This window comes from Eptesicus fuscus, chromosome 20 (genome assembly GCF_027574615.1).
Source record: "Eptesicus fuscus isolate TK198812 chromosome 20, DD_ASM_mEF_20220401, whole genome shotgun sequence".
NCBI lineage: Eukaryota > Metazoa > Chordata > Mammalia > Chiroptera > Vespertilionidae > Eptesicus > Eptesicus fuscus.
This window is the reverse complement of record NC_072492.1, coordinates 27,089,182-27,110,718: the sequence shown is the minus strand read 5'-3', so window position 1 is coordinate 27,110,718 and position 21,537 is coordinate 27,089,182. Positions and strand designations below refer to the sequence as shown.

General features: G+C 46.4%; 1 protein-coding gene across 1 annotated transcript; it reads left to right on the top strand.

Annotated features, from left to right (window-relative positions):
- The first annotated feature begins 1,185 nt into the window (after window positions 1-1,185).
- Window positions 1,186-21,136, top strand: MTMR4 (myotubularin related protein 4). Its single transcript, XM_028154731.2, has 18 exons — window positions 1,186-1,230; window positions 2,608-2,697; window positions 3,055-3,171; window positions 3,706-3,788; window positions 5,584-5,744; window positions 5,857-5,953; window positions 6,150-6,263; window positions 7,282-7,478; window positions 7,732-7,860; window positions 8,381-8,492; window positions 8,985-9,180; window positions 9,419-9,604; window positions 9,681-9,851; window positions 9,978-10,132; window positions 15,469-16,867; window positions 18,171-18,281; window positions 18,497-18,585; window positions 18,888-21,136. Exons 1-18 carry the CDS (start codon window positions 1,186-1,188, stop codon window positions 19,063-19,065), a joined length of 3,630 nt encoding a protein of 1,209 aa, XP_028010532.2. The 3' UTR covers window positions 19,066-21,136.
- The last annotated feature ends 401 nt before the right edge of the window (window positions 21,137-21,537 follow it).

The window sequence follows — 21,537 nt, the reverse complement described above, 5'->3', positions numbered from 1 at the left end:
TCTTGGGGAGTTGAAAGGTTTTAGTGAGATAAAATGTAGATGCTTAATAAAATGTCAGGTGTTCTTCCATTCTTCCCTTCCTCCAAAACCCAAATCCAAACTAAAACCTTGAAAGTTACTAGGCACAAGAAGTGTGGGGTTCCAGCCAGCTCCTTCTTTGATTCTTGGTGACATTTTGAGCCTCTTATCACTGCTCCTTGTTCCATGGCCCTCTACCCAACTTCCACCAGGCCCATACCCTGGGGTTTCAAGTTTTGTTTTTGCATAGCTTCTGTGGTCCACAGTTCTAGCCTTTCTCTCTCAACCTGAGAAATCCTTTCTCTTCTAAGAAAGACTTTCTTACCCAGAAGTCTGAGAATGTGAAACAGGGGAGAGATGGAGTGGAATGAGTAGGATTGGGCAGAGGCCTTGGAATAAAACACAGAATTTCTCTTTCTGGAGTGTGAAATGACCAACCTAGCACTAGCCCAGTGTCCATTTTAATGGGCAAAAGAGGGAGTGGGATTTAGTGAGGTCGGGGGGTTGGAGGACACTGATGGACAGGGATCCGATGGGTGGTGGTTTTGGAGGGAAATGACAAAGCCTTGACACTGGAAGGAGCATGAGGTGGATGTAGGTGAACTCCATCGTGGGAATTTAGAACAGGCATTGAGAGAACTCAGCGGTAAGGGGGTGGGGGGCGGGGAGGGCCGGATTTGTAAAGAGGGATGTGGGGTGTCTCACTTGGGAAGATGGGAAATGAAAAGATGTAGGCGTCTCGCCTTCCCCTTTCCCGCGGTCAGGGGACAGCCCAGCAACCCAGACTCGCGAAAGCCCCTAGACATCCCCGGAGGACTCCCTCCCGCGCGGCTGCGGGGCTGCGGGGAGGAGGAGTCTGTGGGTATGGGTGGGGCCGAGGGCCCGCCCCGCCCCCGCCTTCCTCCGCGCGGTTTCGGGCGCTTCCCTCTCTTGGCTCCCCTCCCTTTCGCGCGCGTGTCGGAGGGCGGAGCTGGGCTCGCTCCATTGTGGAGAGGAGGGAAGAGGCGCGCGGGAGTCGCGCCGAGGCCCCGCCGCCAGCGCGCTTGCCTCCTGGCCTCCGCGGCTGCACCTGGCGGGTCCCACAGCCGGGATGCGGCGAGCGCCCGGGACTGGCGGGCAGCGCAGCGGCTCCGGGGACATGTGCGCTGGCCCAGACCTCCCGCGACCATGAGCCTGACCGCCCGCGTCTCCTGCTCTATGCTTAGCTGCTTTGTAAGTGCCGGCCCGCCTGCGTGGGCCCGGGGCCCCAGCGCTTGCTGCACCCGCAGCCCCGCCCAGGGCCAGCCCTCGAGATTCTGAATTTCAGCCCATCCCCCTCCTCAAGGATTCTGGCAGGGGAAGGGGGTTATTCTTTTTCTTTCTTGGATTTGCTTTGATCTTCGGGTGTTGGGGATTGTCGTAGCCCGGGGATGGAAATTCTGTGATTCGTGCTGGTCCCGCAGCCACTGCCCTTGACTGCAGATCTCCAGGCCCCGCCCTGCAGGGGTACATCCCTTTCCCTCCGCCTCTCCATCTTGGTCCCACCCGCTGCATTCTTGCTAGGGGATGTGGGATGTGGCTAGTAGGCTGTCTGGGATTTTAGGGGGCTGGTTAGGGAACAAGATGTCTGAGCTGTCTCCCTGGCTCCAGTCCCCTCCCCCTTCCACCACTCCTTCCCTCACCTAACACGCCAGTCTTTTCTCCTTGACTGTCCCCCAGACAGCCTCTGTTCTCCATCTTCCCTGACTCTGCAGGCCTCCGTACCTCTGCATCATTTCCAGCCCTCCCCTCCTCCCCTCTGGCTAATGCTCCTTCCCAGCTTCCCCATCTGTCCTCTCAGATGTTCCCACCCTCACCTCCTCACCCCCTGTGGGTGTCTGCCAGGCCTCTCTACCCTGGTTGTCCTTGGGTCTCCCTGTTCCATCTAGGTGCGTGGATCCCCTTTTCCCCCCTCCCTGGTGGTTGGGAGAGGAGTGACTTCTGCTTGCTGTGGGTATCCTCAGGAATTCCCCTTAGATCAGCAGGCAGGGCAGGTGGCTTGGTGGGTGTTGGGGGCTGGTTAGCAGTGTGGGCCTAACTGGAGGATAAGCTCAGCTCCAAAACGTATCCTCCTTTTGAAAGCACCCATGACGGCCCTCTAGAGGCACAGCACTGAATCCCCCGGCCCACTCCTCTTTGTCTCCTTCACCCACCAGGTTGAAGCCTCAGTGGCCTTAGATGCCTGCTTTCCCTCTTGTCTCTAACCAGTTGCCACACCTGCTTCCTTTTCCTCAGGGCAGCACTTGCCATTCCCACTCTGTCTTACCTTTACGTTAGTCTTTCTTAGGTTTCTCTCCTTCTCCACTTGGGAAATTTTGGTTTCGTAGGAGAACCAAAGGAGTATAGATTCCTACTTTCTCTTTGGACCTTACTCTTCCCTGAGGCTTACTAGGCTTGAGTACCCCCTTTACCCTACCCTTCTCACCAAACCAGGCCTCCTTTCCATACTCTGGTGACCAGACCTTTATAAGTGTCCATGGTATATGTGGGTTTACTGAGGGGAAGGAAGTAGAATGAGGCCTAATGCTTCAAGTGGAGCCTGGTGACTTAGGACTGAGGCCTTCCCCACAGGGTGAGGAGGGGCCCCCCAGCCTGGAGTACATCCAAGCCAAGGATCTGTTCCCCCCCAAGGAACTAGTGAAAGAGGAGGAGAATCTGCAGGTAAGGAGAAGTTGGGGGCCCAGGGTGGGTGGAGCTCCCTGCCTGGTTAAAAAATACCCACCTTCCCCCCAAGTATCTCTAAGGGGATCTAGTACCAGAGTTCTGGCTTCCTGCTCCCCAGTTTCTGAAGGTAAGGGAGTCTGGAGTCTGTCTGCATTGCATTATGGAGCCTTTGGCCCCAGGGAAGGCAAGGCAGCTTTCCTGTATAGGTTGTTGCCTGGTGCTGTTACTGTGGAGAGGACTCTTCTGTCCTATCTTGGCCCAGCTTTTCAAGAGGGGATCCCATAGGTCAGGGGCTGGAGAGGGGAATGGAAGGTGATTCAAATCTGGACTGAGAGATGTTCTGCCCCTCTCCAGGTGCCCTTCACAGTGCTGCAGGGTGAGGGAGTGGAGTTCCTGGGCCGGGCAGCCGATGCCCTCATTGCCATCTCCAACTACCGGCTGCATATCAAGTTCAAGGATTCTGTCATCAACGTGAGTGCCTGTTTTGTTCTCCCACAACCAAGCCAGAATCCCTGTGAGGTGCAATGTGGGAGTGCCCCAATGCTGTACTTGATCAGGTCTCCAAGAAGTTGGGGTTCCCTTTTTCTCACTAACTTTTTGTTTCCCTGCCTCATTCTTCCAGCTATAGGCCTTCTGTCTCAGTTATTCTCCCTTCCCCTCTTCTCTCTTTCCCTTATTCTGTTGCTGGCTTTTCTAAGGGGCATAGTGGAATTGTTGGAAGTTTGCCAACTTGCCAGCTATATGTCCTTGATCAAGTCATCCATCTGAGGCTCAATTTCCTTCTTAATAATATGAGGTGAAAAGACTTGCCTTGCAGGGTTCTTGTGATTATTAATTGGGGTCACATATGTAAAGGACCCCGCACAGTTAGCAGGCACTTAATAGGCACTCAGTAAATGTCTGTTTCCTTTCTCCTATTAATATATCAGCATCTGGGCTGGGGTGGCAGTGAAGAGTGCTGTGGGCAGTGGGGATCTGAGCTTTCAGTTTACCCTTCCTCTAAAGGTCCCCCTCCGGATGATTGACAGTGTGGAGAGCCGTGATATGTTTCAGTTGCACATTGCCTGCAAGGACTCCAAAGTGGTGAGGTGAGAACAACGGGACCTCACTCAGGTCCTCTCACCCTAGTCTTGCCCTAACCTCTCTGCTGCAGGGTTCCTGTGGAGCAAGAAAGGAAAGGTAGTGCCTCACTTTTGCACTTTGAAAAAAAAGGTGTCTGGGTTGGGAGGTCACTTTTCTGACCCACAGTATCTTGACCTGAAGAAATGGGGATAATACTTAGCTCATGGGGTTGTCATAAGGATTACATGAGGTAATATGTAGGAAAGCACATAGAATGATATTTTATTGTTGGTTTATTTATTTGTTCAGTCAGACTGTTCAAAGCATGAGATACTACAGGGAATAAGTAGACAAAGTTTTCTGCCCTCATGGGGCTTATATATATTCCAGTGGGTAGATACTAGCAGTAAATAATAAGTGAATAAAATATGTTACGTGTTGCTAAGTGTAAAGGTAAAAAATATAGCAGGGAAAGAGGATATGGAGTGCTATGGGGATGAAGGTTGTAGCTTTAGACAAAGTGCTTTGAGAGGCTGCACTGAAAAGGTGACATTTGAATCAAGACCTGAAGAAAGTGACCATGTGGATATTTTGGGGAAGAGTGTGCCAAACAGAGGCAAATTGAGTGCAGAAGCCCTGGGGTGAGTTTGTACCTGGCATGGTGAAAGAATGATGGGAGGTTAGCTTGGCTGGAATGGAGTGCATGTGGGTGAGGGTACTGGGCTATAAGACCTGAGAGGTCAGGGGGTGCCAGGCTGTCATATGACTGCCTTTTACTTTGAGGGAAATGAAAAACCACTAGAGGGTTCTGAGCAAAGGAGTGATGTGACCTGATGAATGTTTTATAGAATCATGCTGGCTGCTATATTGAGAATAGTTGGAAGGGGACAGGGGCAAAAGCTGGAAAACTAGTTAAGCTATTGCAGTTACCCTGGTGAGAGATCATGCTGGCCTGTGTAGGGCGGTAGCTCTACTATTCTCAAAACAGGAGCGATCAGACACCCCGTAAGGAAGGGGCTATGAACTAATTTAAAACAAAAACTGCCTCAGTTTCTTCTCTCCTAAGGCAGAGATGACAGGACTTGCTTACAGATTGGATATGTGAAAAAGAGGAGTCTGGGATGACTCCAAGGATTATTAAAAGAATGCCCAGTTTAGAGCCTGCCATGTGCTCAGTCTGTAGGGATTCAGGAGGAGAATCCACATTGCCCTTCCCTTCAAGGAGGTTGAAGTCTAACTCTGAAGGAAGAGGTGATATGTGGCAGTATGCTATGGAAAAACTTGCCGTTTCATACTCCAAGCACATTAAGAATAAGAAAGGAAGAGTCTGTGGAATGGAGTAGGCTGGAAAGGTCTCAAGGAAGAGTTAGGACTGGAACTATCTTCAAAGTATCAGTAGGATGTGGCTAGGCTGAGGGAAGACATTATCAAGCAGAAGTGAAAACAACAACAAGGCGATAGGAATAGTATGAGCAGGACCTCCTGCCTGAAGCAGAATGTTAGTGTTAAGGAGTCATGAGAGGGAACACAAAGAATAGCAACTTTCAGGGCCATGTGAGAGCCTTTAGATTTGATATGAGCAATGGTGGGGCCCCATTAGAGGAGACAGCTGTGTCTCAAGGACAAGAGTTCTTGGGAAAAGAACTGTCACGAAGACAACTTCTCTTGGGTGTTGGTCAGTGTCCTTGCTCCTCCCCAGGGTCCCTGTTACCTCCTGCTTTGCAGCCTCCTCTCCCCACAGTCTTCTGTGGCCATTTTTGACCCTTTTGGCCCCATTACTCACCTGCCTCTTGCCTCACTCTGTGGATTCTTGCCTGGCAGGTGCCACTTCTCCACTTTCAAGCAGTGCCAAGAGTGGCTGTCACGGCTAAGCCGGGCCACAGCGAGACCTGCCAAGCCTGAGGACCTCTTTGCCTTTGCCTACCACGCCTGGTGCCTGGGGCTGACCGAGGAGGATCAGCATACCCACTTGTGTCAGCCAGGTCAGGCCAGGCTGTTTTCTTTGTGGGGTTTCTTATCTCTTGGTTCTCATCCCTCCCCCATCCCTGGACATGGTGCTCTTGGATTCTGACAGACGTGGGGGCTGTGTTGCAGGAGAACACATACGATGTCGGCAGGAGGCTGAGCTTGTGAGGATGGGCTTTGACCTGCAGAATGTCTGGAGAGTCTCTCACATCAACAGCAACTACAAGTGAGAGGGCAGGGGATGGGGAACCAAACCACCATTCCAGCCCAGGCCCCTTGCACTTATGGATAAAGCATGGTGGGCATAGCTTCCCTGGCTCTGTGGGGAGAAGGGCTCCCAGTCCCTTTTCCTACAAAGCCATCCCTGGGTGTTATTACCTGTCTTAGATCAAGGTTGGTGACCCCATCTGGTCTCTTCTCAGATTGTGCCCAAGTTATCCCCAGAAGCTGCTGGTTCCTGTGTGGATCACAGATAAAGAGCTGGAGAATGTGGCTTCCTTCCGCTCGTGGAAGCGGATCCCCGTGGTTGTGTATAGGTGAGGCAACGGGGCTGCAAATAGGACGTTTTTATGCAATAAGGAAGGAATCAAAAGTGGCAGTTTGCAGCAGCGTGGTTGATTGAGAATTGACACCCCGTAAGGAAGGGGCTATGAACTAATTTAAAACAAAAACTGCCTCAGTTTCTTCTCTCCTAAGGCTGAGGCTTTTGGAGAATTTATTTAATATCCTTTTTTTGAGGATGTGTGTATGTATGTATAAAATACTGCATTAGAACAGGGTTTGGCAAAATGGCCTGTGAACCAAATCCAGCTTGGAGCCTGTTCATATGCAGCCTGTGAGCTATGAATTGTTTTTACATTTTTAAATGATTACTAAAAAACAAAAATAGCGTTAGCTGGTTTGGCTCAGTGGCTAGAGCGTCAGCCTGCAGACTGAAGGGTCCCAGGTTCGATTCTGGTCAAGGGCACATGCCTGGGTTTCGGGCTTGATCCCCAGTAGGGGACGTGCAGGAGGCAGCCAATCAATGATTCTCTCTCAGCATTGATGTTTCTATCTCTCTTTCTGTCTCCCTTCCTCTCTGAAATCAATAAAGATATATTTAAAAACAAAAACAAAAAGAAGAACGTGTGACAGAGACTGGCTGTGACCTGCAAAGCTGAAAATTTATTGTTTGGTTCTTTACCAAAAATGTTTGCCGACCCCTGACTAGAACACTGTAGCTAAATAGAGTGAGACGACAGGTGTTGAGGTGTGGAGTTCATGCTCTGGGCTCAGGCTTGTTTTCCTGCTGGGTGTCTGTACCTGGAGCAGGTGCTGTGCAGGTTTGATGAGTCAAGGTCACCCCGGGGATATAGAGCCCATTTGAGAAATGTGTGTGATAGTGCTTTGTAAACTATAAAGCCCTTTAGGTGCTTTTGGTTGCTATTTTCATGGCCTGTATGAACTAGTAGCTTCTGCTGGCTTTGGATCTTGGTCTGTCCCCTGGAGTCTCAGTGGTAGGCCTCTGGGGGCTATGAATGCCAAGGGCATGATGGTTTTTTTCTGCTCTGTCAGACATCTACGCAATGGGGCTGCCATTGCCCGCTGCAGCCAGCCGGAGATCAGCTGGTGGGGCTGGCGCAATGCTGACGATGAGTACCTGGTCACATCCATCGCTAAAGCCTGTGCCCTCGACCCAGGGACAAGGGCCACTGGGGGCTCCCTCGGCACTGGGAATAGTGATGCCAGCGAGGCATGTGACACTGACTTCGGTAAGGTGTAGGTGGTGCTGGCCCCCTGGGGAGCAGGCCCCCACTTTGGCCTCATTGACTTCCAGGGAGTCCTCAGTGAGAAGATGGGAAGAAGATGATAATACGCAGGGTGCCTGGGTCCCTGCCTTTTGAGAGGCTGTAGGGTGGGAGGGGTTCCAAGTTGTATATTCTTTTGAAATATAGGTGTGCCCCAGTGTAGGGTGAGGCTGGCTGGCCGGCTGACCCCAGGGTCTTCTCCCTGCTGTGTTTTTAGATTCATCCTTGACTGCATGCTCTGGAGTGGAGAGCACAGCGGCCCCCCAGAAGCTGCTGATCCTGGATGCTCGGTCCTACACTGCGGCAGTGGCTAACCGGGCTAAGGGTGGAGGTTGCGAATGCGAAGGTATTGCTGTTCTCCCAATGTCTGCAGCTCGCCTGTGCTCAGGGTGCCCTTGGTGAGGAGGGGGCAGGGGCCCGCTGTGTAAAAGATGCCAAACAACTGGCTTGGAATCAGGATTCTGCCACTTACTAGCTGTAACTATGCTTGAGTTCCTTAATCTAAGTTTCATCTTATTCTCTGTAAAATGGGGATGTTGCATACCTTGCAAAGTTGTTGGATGATTAGAGGTTACATCTATAAAATTGCTGGCACAGAGTAACTACTATTTATTGAGAATTTACTCTACATTGTCATTACTAGTAATACTATGGGTATCATTTGTCATTAATATTATTACTACTATTGGTCTTTGGCATCTGAGTATTCAGAGATAAAAGGGTGATTGAGAGTTCCAGAGTATATTTAGTTCCCACCCTGGAGTATTCGCCCTGCTACGGAAGCTTTGCCTATTGGACTGCCCTTGTCCTGCATGCTGTTTCCAGGACATGCCATTATGCTCCACTCTCCTCTTTCACGCCTACAGAGTACTACCCCAACTGTGAGGTCGTGTTCATGGGAATGGCCAACATCCATGCCATCCGGAACAGCTTCCAGTACCTCCGCGCTGTGTGTAGCCAGATGCCAGACCCCAGCAAGTAGGTGTTCCCTGCTCCGATTCCATCCTTCCTCTCGCCTCATCCCCTACCCAGTACTTCTTGTTCTTGGAAGATTAGATGGGATATGGGAAGTGTGCAGGTGCAGGAGACCTGAGGGCCTGGGTGCAGTGAGCCACTTCCAAGAATACTTCTAGTTCTCAGCCAACACTCTGGCACGGCCACAGGACATTGGGTTCCTTTTGTTTGAGTCAGTTGTCTATTTAAAGAACACAGAGAACTGGGGACAGAAAGTGGCTAAATGTGCATGTGATGCTGCCTAGTTCCACTATTGATCCTCAGAGTCTCTTGTTCTCCTCATGTCCTGTCTTCCCTACCTTCCTGCTTGATAACTCTTGACAGAAGGGCCATCAGCTGGGCTCTTGCTTCAGCCCTCACTAGGGACTTTGTTAGGTGTGGCTGGTCATGGGTGGTGGAGAGACTGTTGTAGCCTCAGTGCTGATAGTGACAGACTTAATTTCTGCTCTTGTGTAGCTGGTTGTCAGCACTGGAGAGCACCAAATGGCTGCAACACTTGTCGATGATGCTAAAGGCAGCTGTGCTTGTGGCTAATACAGTCGACCGGGAAGGCCGGCCTGTGCTGGTGCACTGCTCAGATGGCTGGGATCGGACGCCACAGATCGTAGCCCTGGCTAAAATACTACTGGACCCGTATTACAGGACATTGGAGGTATTGAGAGGGGTTGGGTGGGAAAGGACAGAGGGGAAGGGGGTGAGGGGCTGGGGAGGTGTTTGGCCCTCTGGATCTATCTTGAGGATTTTTAGTAGAGGTCATTGGAGCTTTGAGTCCTCTTCTAGGTTCATTCCTGTTCTTCTCTAAAGCTGCCAGCTTCTTGCTTCGGGCAGCCCCTTGGAAGCATCACACTAGCCTTTTCACAGAGGCCCTGTGCTTGAACTCTTCTTTGCAGGGCTTCCAGGTATTAGTAGAGTCTGACTGGCTGGATTTTGGACACAAGTTTGGAGATCGCTGCGGCCACCAGGAGAATGCAGAGGACCAAAATGAGCAGTGTCCTGTGTTCCTCCAGTGGCTTGATTCTGTTCATCAGCTGCTCAAGCAGTTCCCCTGCCTGTTTGAGTTTAACGAAGCATTCCTGGTAAGATCTAAAGCCTGCGACCAGGGTGGGGGATGGCAGCCGAGGCCCCCAGGTGCAAGCTGTCTTGGCCCTCTAGGTCAAACTGGTGCAGCACACATACTCCTGCCTCTACGGCACGTTCCTGGCCAACAACCCCTGTGAACGAGAAAAGCGTAACATCTACAAGCGGACCTGCTCTGTGTGGGCCCTCCTGCGAGCTGGCAATAAGAACTTTCATAACTTTCTCTACACACCTGGCTCAGACATGGTAAGCCTGAACCCTCATCCTATAGGTGCTGTTTTGAGACCTGTAGGGAGAATAGGCCGAGTCAGTGGGGAGGATGTGAGGCCCTGGAACATCTCACAAAGCACTAGTATGGGCCTACTTCCCTAGGTCCTGCATCCCGTGTGTCACGTCCGGGCCCTGCACCTCTGGACAGCTGTTTACTTGCCAGCATCATCTCCATGCACACTTGGGGAGGAGAACATGGATCTTTACCTTTCCCCAGTGGCTCAGAGCCAGGAGTTCTCTGGTCGCTCTCTGGACAGGTAAGAGTGCCCTTCTTGCTCTCTCTTCTCTTTACTAGAAGGCAATAATTGCTTTGTGTCTTGCCTAAATGTTCTCTTTTTTAAAATTATAGTTTACATTCAATATTATTTTGTATTAGTCTTTTTTTTATTTGTTTGTTTTGTTAATCCTCACCTGAGGATATTTTTCTATTGATTTATAGGGAGAGTGGAAGAGAGAGGGAAAGACGGAGAGAAACACTGATGTGAGAGAAATACATCAATTGGTTGCCTCCTGCACGAGCCCTGACCAGGGACCGGGCCGGGGAGGAACCTGCAACCAAGGTACATGCCCTTGACCAGAATTGAACCCAGGACCCGTTATATAAAACTGGTTTATATAACCAGTTTTTTATTAGTCATTTTGGTAATTTCCATTTTTTGTTGGCCAATGCCTCAGGCCGACACTCTATCCACTGAGCCAAACCGGCTAGGGTTGTATTAGTTTTTTTATTTTTAATTGATTTTTTACAGAGAGGAAGAGAGAGGGATAGAGAGTTAGAAACATCGATCAGCTGCCTCTTGCACACCCCCTACTGGGGATATGCCCGCAACCAAGGTACATGCCCTTGACCGGAATCGAACCCGGGACCTTTCAGTCCGCAGGCCGACGCTCTATCCACTGAGCCAAACCGGCTAGGGTTGTATTAGTCTTTTTATTTTTTAAATGAGATATCTAAAAGCAACTTCCTGAGTTGGGTGAAGGAGAGACTTGGCCCAGGGCTTGTATCTAGCCTGGAGTGCACTGTATGCATTTTCAAGGTCCTCCCTTAAGATAAGACTGGTTGTCTTCTTTCCTGGAACTCCTATCACCCTGTGTGACATACCCAACCAGGGAGGAGGAGAACAGGACAGGAAGGTCTATTTTGGAAGGTTTGTGGGAATGGTCTTCTATTCACTCATAGAAGGAAAGGGGAGCTTGCTGTCTTAGTAGTAACCTTTGCTGTGTCCAGCATTAGCTTCCAGAAGCATCTGACTCTCAGGGAACAGGCTCCCAGAACGGGGATGGATGGCCTTCACATTGCTTTCTCAGAACAAGGCCAGAATTAAAAGGGAGACATAAAAATTAAAATTACCTTTTTGTTGAATATTTTTGGGGAAGTAGAATGGAGGTTGGTTAAATTATGAGTGATACATATCCTTTATTTAAAGGAAAAAGTCAAATAATATAAAAGTAGAAAATAAACGTCCTCTCTTCCCGATCCTTGTCCCACAGGTGTCCACTGCTAACACTTTGGTGCATGTCTTTCCAGATGTTTATCTACATAGATATGTCCATACTCATACTGTCATATAGAAACATTTTTTTTAAAATACAAAAATATCCCTAGCTGGTTTGGCTCAGTGGATAGAGCATCAGCCTGAAGGGTCCCGGGTTCGATTCCAGTCAAGGGCACATACCCAGGTTGTGGGCTCAATCCCCAATGGGGTGCATGTAGGAGGCAGCCGATCGATGATCCTCTCTCATCATTGATGTTTCTATCTCTCTCCCTCTCTAAAATTAATAAAAATATATATAAATAAATAAATAAATACAAAAATAGAATCGTATTTTGCATGCTGTTCTGCAAATTGTTTTTCCCACTTTGTGCTAGGCTACCACCCCATGACAATATAAAACTGCTTTATTTTTAGTGGCTGCATAATAGTCCAAGACTAGAGTATATTACAGTTTATATAACCAGTTTTCTGTTAGTCATTTGGTAATTTCCATTTTTTGTCATTACAGGGAATGTTTTAGTTAACATCCTTATATGTGTATCTTTTTTTAAAAACTGTGGTAAAATATACATAATATAATATTTAACATTAAACCCTTTTTAATTTTTTGGGGTATGTTTTTATTTATTTCAAAGGAGAAAGGGAGAGGGAGAAAGGGAGAGAAACATCAATGCTGAGAATCATTGATCGACTGCCTCCTGCATGCCCCCTACTGGGGATCCAACCTGCAACCCAGGCATGTGCCCTGACTGGGAATCAAATCATGACTTCCTGGTTCATAGGTCGATACTCAATCACTGAGCCACACTGACTGGGCCAAAACCATTTTTAAGTGTACAGTTTAGTAGTGTTACCTTATATGTATACCTTTGTATTTGTGCTAGTATTTCTGCCAGGTAAATTCCTGGAAATGAAAATGCTGGGTTCAAGGGAATGTACATTTCAAATTTTGATCTTTGTATACTGGCAGAAAGTTTTAAAATTGAAATATAACTTATATAAGTGGCTGAATATTATAAAGGAAAACAAAAAAGCCAACCTCCTAAATTACTGGTTTTAGAAATTTTGGAGCTGAGTTTGTCAGGAGCTCATGGGTAGGTTTCAGGAATTCTGTGACTTTTCTCCTTCCCCAAACTATATAGAATGTGGGTATAGGTTTATAAGTTTACTTTTCTAGAGAGAGGGGCCATAACTTTTTATCAAATTCTCAGTAAGTTCTGTGACTCATTGAATAATTATTGCCTTAAAATCAATACAATTTTTTGCATCAATAAATGTTGTCTTAATACCTACAAGTTGCCTGGTACTATACTAGGTTTTATGTGCTATACCAAAGAAATAGAAACCATTGACACTATTTAAGATACTTTAAAAAGCTGTAAGATAAGACATAAGACAATTAGAGAACGACTCTAGTCAGCATCTAAGCAAATAAGAATGTATAATTCAAAGCTGTTAGATAAATGAGAAGTAAGAAAGAGGTCATTTGGTGACTATGTACTCAGAGAACTCATGGAAGACTAGGCAAGAACCATGGCTCTTTTGTACTGTAGTATCTGGCTCAGGGCCTGGCACATAATAGGTGCTTTAGTAAATACTTAAATGAACAAACAAATGAATGGAATAAAGGGAGTTGTGAGCTTGGTAGCAAGGTTAGTGGAGTGGGTCCAAAGGAATTGGATACATGAGAGAGAGTTTTATAAAAAAGAAGCAGCTCTCTGGAGCTGGCAGGGGTTGGGAAGGGGCTATTTTGAGGAATAAAAATAAATATACGATAGTTAATTGAGGGCTTTGAACATTACACTGAGGAGTTTATTTTGATTCCCTTGTCGATAGTAAATCGCTGTAGGAAGTCATTGTGACCTGGTGACACTGGGATTTTGGGAGAACTAGTCACTGAGCCTGGCAGTTGGAGGCCCAGAGACCAGCCAGCACTGTTGTAATTTAGATGTAAGGGGAAGAATCCTTGGAAAAGATAATAATTAAATTAAAAGACACTGTAGAGAAGTCATTAGCAGGCTATGGAGTTGCTAAGTCCCTGAGTTTAGAAACCAGGATAATATCAGTACCACCTATAAACATTGAACAGTTGAGGAGTCTATTCTGGGAGGAAGAGGAGATATAGGCAGGTTGGGATTGAAATACTAGTTGACAGCAAAGAGGTGCTGTAGGCAGTTCAAGGTGTAGAGAGTTGGATTTTGAAGAATAAGTGGTAAAAAGGTTTTAAAGGAAATAGTTTCTCTAAAAGCTGACCTGATGTACCTTTGGTTCTACCATTTCCTAGATCAAAAATGTCTTGGCCTCTTTCCTCGTCTTCCATTAAAGTCCAGCACATTCTTCTGTACCCAGCTGAAATCCTGCCCTCTGTGTGTAGCCTTCCCTGACTGCCTTAGCTGGATATGAGCTGTATCATTGTTCCAAACTCTTCAGGCATTATTGTCTCTACCAGCATTATTTTATTAAGCCTTTGGGGCACATAGGAATTAAGCTGTTGATATTGTTGAATCTGGGTAAAGTGTACGTGGGAGTTATTCATATTCTTTTGTCTACTTTACTTCTTTTGTATATTTGAAAGTTTCCACTAAGAAAAACCAAACACTAAAGAGTTGCCAAGTTGGGATTTAAGCCCTGCTATGGGACTTGGAGACTGTAATCATAACCATTGCTATCACCTTGCTGGAATTTCATGCACAGAAAAAATCAAAATTGATTACAAAAGTAAAATCAAACACAAATATACCTTTAAAACATAAGTTTCAAAAACCAAACATTAGAAAACTCAAGCTATATTGTAATTCTACCTTCAGGAGATTTTTCTGTATGGGCTGGTCAGAGGTATCTGAAAATTGGAGCACAGTGATGTCTCCACTGTTCCCCGGCAAATTGTTCTGAAGTTTTAGTTGCTCTAAGGACTTTTGAACTGTCTTAAAAATCAGGGAGGTCATTCATGAAAATGTTACACATCTGGCATGCACAAATGCCTCTGGAACTCTTTGAGTGCTGTGTACTAGAAGAAGTTTCCACGGTGACTTGGCACTCAGGAGAACACTGCTGCTTAATGGTTGTAAAAAGCTGTGTTGGTTACTACTGTGATAGAGGGATAATCTTTATATATAAAAGCCCAGCAACCGTTAAGGCAGAACAACAGGAATGATCAGAACAACTGGTCGCTATGATGTGCACTGACCACCAGGGGGCAGACACTTAACGCAGGAGCTGCCCCCTGGTGGTCAGTGTGCTCCCACAGCGGGAGTGCCGCTCAGCCAGAAGCCGGGCTCACGGCTGGCGAGCGCAGCAGCAGTGGCAGGAGCCTCTCCCGCCTCTGTGGCAGTGCTAAGGAGCTGCGAGCCAAGCAGTAAGGAGCAAGCAGGTGGGTGGTAAGGAGTGGCTAGCCAAGCAGTAAGGAGTGAGCCGGCGGGTGGTTAGGAGCGAGGGGTCCCAGATTGTGAGAGGGCGCAGGCCGGGCTGAGGGGACACCCCCCCCCCGCCACCCCTTTGCACAAATTTGGTGCATCGGGCCTCTAGTTTATAGTAAGAAAAGTTGTAAAAATGAGTCGTAAGTGTAGTCTTAATCATTTGTGGTTGGTTGCCTATATTTTGAATCATAGCATCTCTATAAGTTATAATTTATTATCATTTTATAGATGAGGAAACCAAGTGTCTGAGGGTTTAAATACCTTACTTATGTCATATAGCTACTAAGTGTCAGAGGCAGTATTGTCTAGCTCCAAAACCCATCTTTCTGTCTTACCATGTGTGATAGAGGCAGTTGGACATTAGGTTTGTGCTCAGGTGTGGTCCTGGCTGGTATAGTAGCTTTAGAAGGCATCAGCCTAGAAGGCTAAGTTAAAACCATGGGAGTGGTTGAGATTGCCCAGGGAGATTGTGTAGGGTGAGGACTGATGAAAGCTTGGGACAGGGTTCTTGAGGACAGGGTTCTTGTACTTTTTTGCAGAGTACACTTTTTGTAGTGAACATTGGTTATTTGTAATGTTAAATGCTATTATTTCTTGTGAACTCTGGCTTTGATGATCTGATTCTATATATTGGAGGTGGCTCTCATTTCATGACCTGGAGGCATTGTGTTGTCATTCCAGATTACCTAAAACCAGATCTATGGATGATCTTCTTTCTGCCTGTGACACAAGCAGCCCTCTGACACGCACATCCAGTGACCCTAACCTGAATAACCATTGTCAGGAGACCAGAGCAGGCCTGGAGCCCTGGCATAGCAATCCTGAGGGATCAGAGACAGCCTTCGTGGAATCTGGGGTAGGAGGTCCTCAGCAGACTGTAGGAGAAATGGGTCTTCCCTCACCTCTGCCCAGCAGCCAGAAAGACTACTTGAGCAATAAACCTTTCAAGAGTCACAAAAGCTGTTCTCCAAGTTACAAACTGCTTGGTGCCACAGTGCCCCAGGAAATGAAGAGCAACTCCTCTGATCCTGAGATTAGAGTCCTGGAAGAGACCAAGGCATCAGCACCAGACCCCCCTGCCCAGGAGGAGCTGTGTAGGACTTTAGATGGCACAGAGGAGCCACCTGAACATTTCCCTGAAAAAGAAGCTGTTAGTGCACTCTCTAAAGTAATTTCCAACAAGTGTAATAGAATTTGTGATTTTCCTGAGTCTTCCCAGGACTCCCTTACAGGTGCCCCCCAACAAGCCCAGCTAGGCTCTGTGCTAGGTGTACCCTCCAGATCTGCTCCAGATCACAGTCTGGGCACCCTTTGCAACCCACCGAGTGCTACCTGCCAAACTCCTCCGGACCCAAGCACTGACTTTGTCAACCAAGATCCCCCAGAGTCTGTGGCAAGTATCTCCCATCAGGAACAGCCCAGTTCTGTGCCAGATCTGATTGATGGGGAGGAAGACACTGACAAAAGAGGGAATAATAGGAATGGGCAGTTATTGGAAAATCCTCGCTTTGGGAAAGTGCCATTGGATTTGACCCGAAAGCCAATTTCTCAGAGCCAGATCAGTGAGTTCTCCTTTTTAGGGTCCAACTGGGACAGTTTCCAAGGGATGGTGACTTCTTTCCCAAGTGGGGAGACCACTCCTCGGCGGCTGCTTTCCTATGGTTGTTGTAGCAAGAGGTCGAGCAGTAAGCAGATGCGGCCAATGGGGCCCTGCTTTGGGGGCCAATGGGTTCAGAGAGAAGGGGTGAAGTCACCTCTCTGTTCTAGTCATTCCAATGGACACTGTACTGGTCCAGGAGGAAAAAACCGGATATGGTTGTCCGGTCACCCAAAGCAGGTCTCCAGCACAAAGCCTGTTCCACTGAGCTGCCCTTCTCCAGTGCCTCCTCTCTATCTGGATGATGATGGACTCCCCTTTCCCACGGATGTGATCCAGCATAGACTACGGCAAATTGAAGCAGGGTACAAGCAAGAGGTGGAGCAGCTACGTCGACAGGTGCGGGAACTGCAAATGAGACTGGATATCCGTCACTGCTGTGCCCCTCCAGCAGAACCTCCCATGGACTATGAGGATGATTTTGTAAGTATTCACCTCCTGCCACCCATCCATTCATTTATTCTGTCCATTAACCTTCCGTTCAACATTCATTCCTGAGTACTTGCTGTGTGCCACTGTGTAAGGTGGTTGGGCTATAAGATGAACAACACAGAACCTGCTCTCAAGGAGCTCCCAGTCTATTGGAAGAGACAAATAATTAGAATGATTATTTCTTAAGTACTGTTTGAGGGAGGCATCAGGTGTTGGGGCTTGGGGTAGAGTGAAAGGTCAGGGAAGGCGTTCCTGAGAAGATAATGCTTAGCTGAGTACTGAAAATGTGTCATATGTAGCTTGGTAGACAGTGAAAAGGAAATAACCATTTGTAGAAGCATGGAGGCAATAGGTATTCCAAGAGTACGGCTTGAACAAATGGGTTGTGTGTATGTGTGTGTATATGTATACTTGTGCTAGAATGGCAAGGGAGGCAGTTGAGTCGTGCGGTGGGAGGTGATATTGGGGAAGTAGACAGAGATCGGAAAGGTCAGTTTGAGTTCCCTTATTGTTTGGATTCTACCTTCAAGGTAATAATATTTTTGACCAGTGAGTAATATGATTAGATTTGTATTTTAAGAATACTACTCTAGGGGAGGGTAGGGGTAAGGGGGAAGAGATCAACCAAAGGACTTGTATGCATGCATATAAGCCTAACCAATGGACATAGACAACAGGGGGGTGAGGGCATGAGTGGGGGTGGGGGTGGGGGCAATGGGGCGATAAGGACACATATGTAATAGCTTGATCAATAAAGAAAAAAAATAATTACAGAAAAGGACAAAAAAAAAAAAGGAATACTACTCTAGCAATAGTGTATCAAATGGAGGAGGCAATTGAAACTCAGGTTGGGAGACTGGTTAGGATGTTTCGGAATAATCCAGGTGAGAAATGATGAGGACCATTTAGGTTTTGCTGTGCTGGGAGGCCTCAGATTCTGGCACAACAGTCCTTGGGGAGCTTCTAGGAGTCAGCTGCTTGCCCAAAATATCTTGTCATCTACACAGGCACTTTACTTCCTCCTGTTAAGACATTCCCTCTTCCTTGCTACCCACTTGTTGGGATGGGATGGGCAGGGCCAACAACTTCTTACCATTCAGGGTGATGATTTAGAACAGGAGTCGGCAAACTTTTTTGGTCAAGGGCCAGATAGCAAATGCTTTAGGCTTTGTGGGACATACAGTCTCCTTTGCAGCTACTTGACACATGTAATGCACTTAGAACAGCGTGTGATGCATAATAATAAATATTAGAGATGATGAAGATGACGTTGATGTCTTCGCCTTTTCTTCAGACATGTTTGAAGGAGTCGGATGGAAGTGATACAGAAGATTTCGGCTCTGATCACAGTGAAGACTGCCTTTCAGAAGCAAGCTGGGAACCTGTTGATAAGAAAGAGACTGAGGTATGTCCTTGCAAATATGGGTACTTATGCAAGCCAATGTGTTCTCACATTTCTCAGAGGTGAGTGGTGTGCTGTAGACCGAGTGTATTCTTTTTAGGTGAGTAGTGGCCAACTATAAAGACAGGCCTTGTCCTTTCCTCCGGGGACACTCTCCTTGTTGCAGTGTTCTGCTTTGTTGACAAGGACCTGGAATTTTTTCTTGTCCCTTCTGTTAGGTGACTCGCTGGGTTCCAGACCATATGGCATCACATTGCTATAACTGTGACTGTGAATTCTGGTTGGCCAAACGAAGACACCATTGCAGGTAAGGTGTTTTATATGATTTGGTATGGCTCGTAAAAGTGAGGTACACATAATATGAATGAAATTGAATTAATCTGAAAATGGAGACATCTTTATAGGAACTATTTTTGCTTGTTTCCAACTTTTCTCTTTATTTACTCATGTAATGCCTTTTAGAGTATCACTCATTCTCAGTATATTGGCATTTATTTTATTTAAAAGATGTTTCCATTACAGTTTGCATGCAATATTATTTTGTATTAGTTTCAGATGTTCAGCATAGTGGCATTTCTGATGAACTCTTTCCTCCTTGTGCTTTGGCAGAAATTGTGGGAATGTATTTTGTGCCGGCTGCTGCCACCTGAAGTTGCCCATTCCTGATCAGCAACTTTATGACCCAGTTCTCGTCTGTAACTCATGTTACGAACATATCCAAGTATCTCGTGCCAGGGAACTTATGAGCCAACATCTGAAGAAACCCATTGCTACAGCTTCCAGTTGAATGCCAGAGATGACCTATCCAATTATAGCAGGTTGGAAGGGAGGATCTGCTTCTGGTGTAGTTTGGAAGGTTCCTTGGTGTGGCTCATGAAATCACAGAGTTCAAAGATACCATCTTGAGAAATCCTTGGTATCATGAGACTGGAGCAGAGGAATTCCAATTTGACAGGAGGTCCTCTACTACGGGTGAGACCCTCACCGTGGGGTAATGGTCCTGATCCAGACCCAGAGTCTGGAATCTTAACGTTGAGTTGGTGACTCCAGCTTCTTTCTCCTGGGAGTCACAAGATGATTTCATTGATACTGCCTGGTAATGTGTGCCCCAAACAGCAATAGAAAGGCATATGTATAACCAAACTCCAAGTGATAACCAGATCCATCTCTCCTCCACCTTGAAATAAAGCAGATTATAGTATATAAAATAGGAATTCCTATCCTATTTGAAATGAACTATACCCTGTACCTCTGTGCTCTGTGTCTGTGCATGAAGGCTCAGTCTTTAGAGGCACTTCCTCTAGTTGTATTAGTTCTGTCTTTCTGTGGAGTTTGGTTTTAAGACTGGTTCAGCAAGTGGAGGTTTTGCTGTACTTTTCACTTGGCTCATCGGCCAGCATCAGTGAATATTCAGTTTAGGGGGACAGTTCTAGGGAGTGAGACATTTTTGGGAGCAGAGGAAAACTCTGCTGATGCTCAGTCCTGGCAAAAGTCAGTTATTTTGAGCTATGAAGGCAGTCATCTGTGTCATTCAGTGATGGCTCTTGAGGTATGCACTGTGAAGAATGAGAAGGGAAACGCAGAAATTATCTTTGTGAAATATTTGCTGATTGTGCCCTACCCTTTGCGCCTGACTTTTCCTAGTTGTCCTGGTGCTAACACAGGAGCTATACCTTGATCCTCTCCTGGCATGAAAATAAAACCATGGTGTTTTTTTTGTTGTTGTCGTTCCATTGCCCACTTTCCTCATGTTGTCTTTCCCTTGGCTGCTGCCTCCTCTGGGTCACACTGCTTCTTATCCTGAACACTTGACACCTTGAGGGTAGAATTTAGTGTTTGGTTTTTACCTCCTAGAATATGCTGTTTGGTATGTGAGGGTTTCAGTACAAATGCTGCTGTTTATTTCTGTGCACTTAACAATGGAACCCAAACAGAAGAGAGTAAAGCCTTGATACCAAAATTGGGAGAGAAAATGTGTCCATTTGGACCAAACCTTGTTTTATTTTATTTTATTTTTTTTCATATTAATATGTACCAGTGGCACTTAACCAAAAGATACAGTGATATAGCCATGTACTAGGGGTGGGACAGATACAGTTTTCTTAACGTACAAAATCACTAGAATTTCCTTTATACATTTTTCTTAATTTGTTGATGTATAAAAGGTAAATTACACTTAGGCTTATCCTGTTTTAAAACTACTATAGTAGTTGTCTGCTACTTTCATGTTGCTTCCTAGAAAAAAGATTTTTTTATTTGAAAAAAAATTGAACAAGAATCATATTTGTCCTGACCTTTTCTTCAGTCCTACAGAGAAGCATCTGTGCTTGCCATGGATGTAACCTAAAAAGTTTTGGCGTATTTAGGTCAACGTAGCAGAACTCTTTTTGGTTTAAATGAAGTTGAATAATGGAGATTTTGTGTCTGGGAAATTCCTGAGATCACTGAAAAAGTAACAGACTATCCCTTGTCTCTGACACATAAAATTCTTCTAAGCATTTTCTCAATCATTAAAACTTACTGCCAGTTGTGAGTGGCTTTTTAATTAACTTGATTTTCATTGCACTTCACTCTGCCATTTTCATGGGGAGTAAAATTAGTAACATTTGAGGGGACTGTATCTGTCTATTTTGTATGGCTATTTTGAGGGACTATCCCATCAGTAAACATACTGCATGGCCTTGGAGAGAGACTCTGGGCTCTCAGCTCAGATGTGTTCATCAAATACTCCTTTCAGAGCTCTTGTGGGTGTAAGTGACATGATGTGGCCAAAAATCCAAACTGTGCAGTTGCGTTGTGACAAACATGCAATGTGCTGTAAAAACTCGATACAATTTAAATAAAATCTCTATATTAGTGCTGCTTTGTTGGATCTTTTTATTCATTTTAACTTATAAGAAAACCTAATGCATACTCATTTTTTTCTTTGATCATAAGAAAGGACTAAAACATTACACCCCATCCAACATTTTCCTTTTTTTTTTTTTAAAGGACTTTTCTTTTTATCAGCACAGCTCCAGTTACATTCTTACTTATCGACCTAGGGAGTTACCTTATTGATACAGTAGAATTCTATCCCGTCTCAAGAGGTTGACTTCTCTAAGGTCTAAAATTTCAATAGCTGGTTGATCGGGCACACAGGACTGTGCTTATATTCTCCGTCACCGCAGTTCCCATCCCACCTTGAGGAGACGGTCCTGAGCACAATCTTGGCTTACAAGTGTGTATTTAAAAGTACATAAAATGCTATCTAAACGGC

Bases quoted from the DNA above. Each gene is read 5' to 3' on its own strand.
- MTMR4 (XM_028154731.2), top strand. From the start codon at position 1,186: ATGAGCCTGACCGCCCGCGTCTCCTGCTCTATGCTTAGCTGCTTT. The intron at 3,789-5,583 runs GTGAGAACAACG...CTTGCCTGGCAG, and splicing joins AAGGACTCCAAAGTGGTGAG to GTGCCACTTCTCCACTTTCA. The intron at 8,493-8,984 runs GTAGGTGTTCCC...GCTCTTGTGTAG, and splicing joins CAGATGCCAGACCCCAGCAA to CTGGTTGTCAGCACTGGAGA.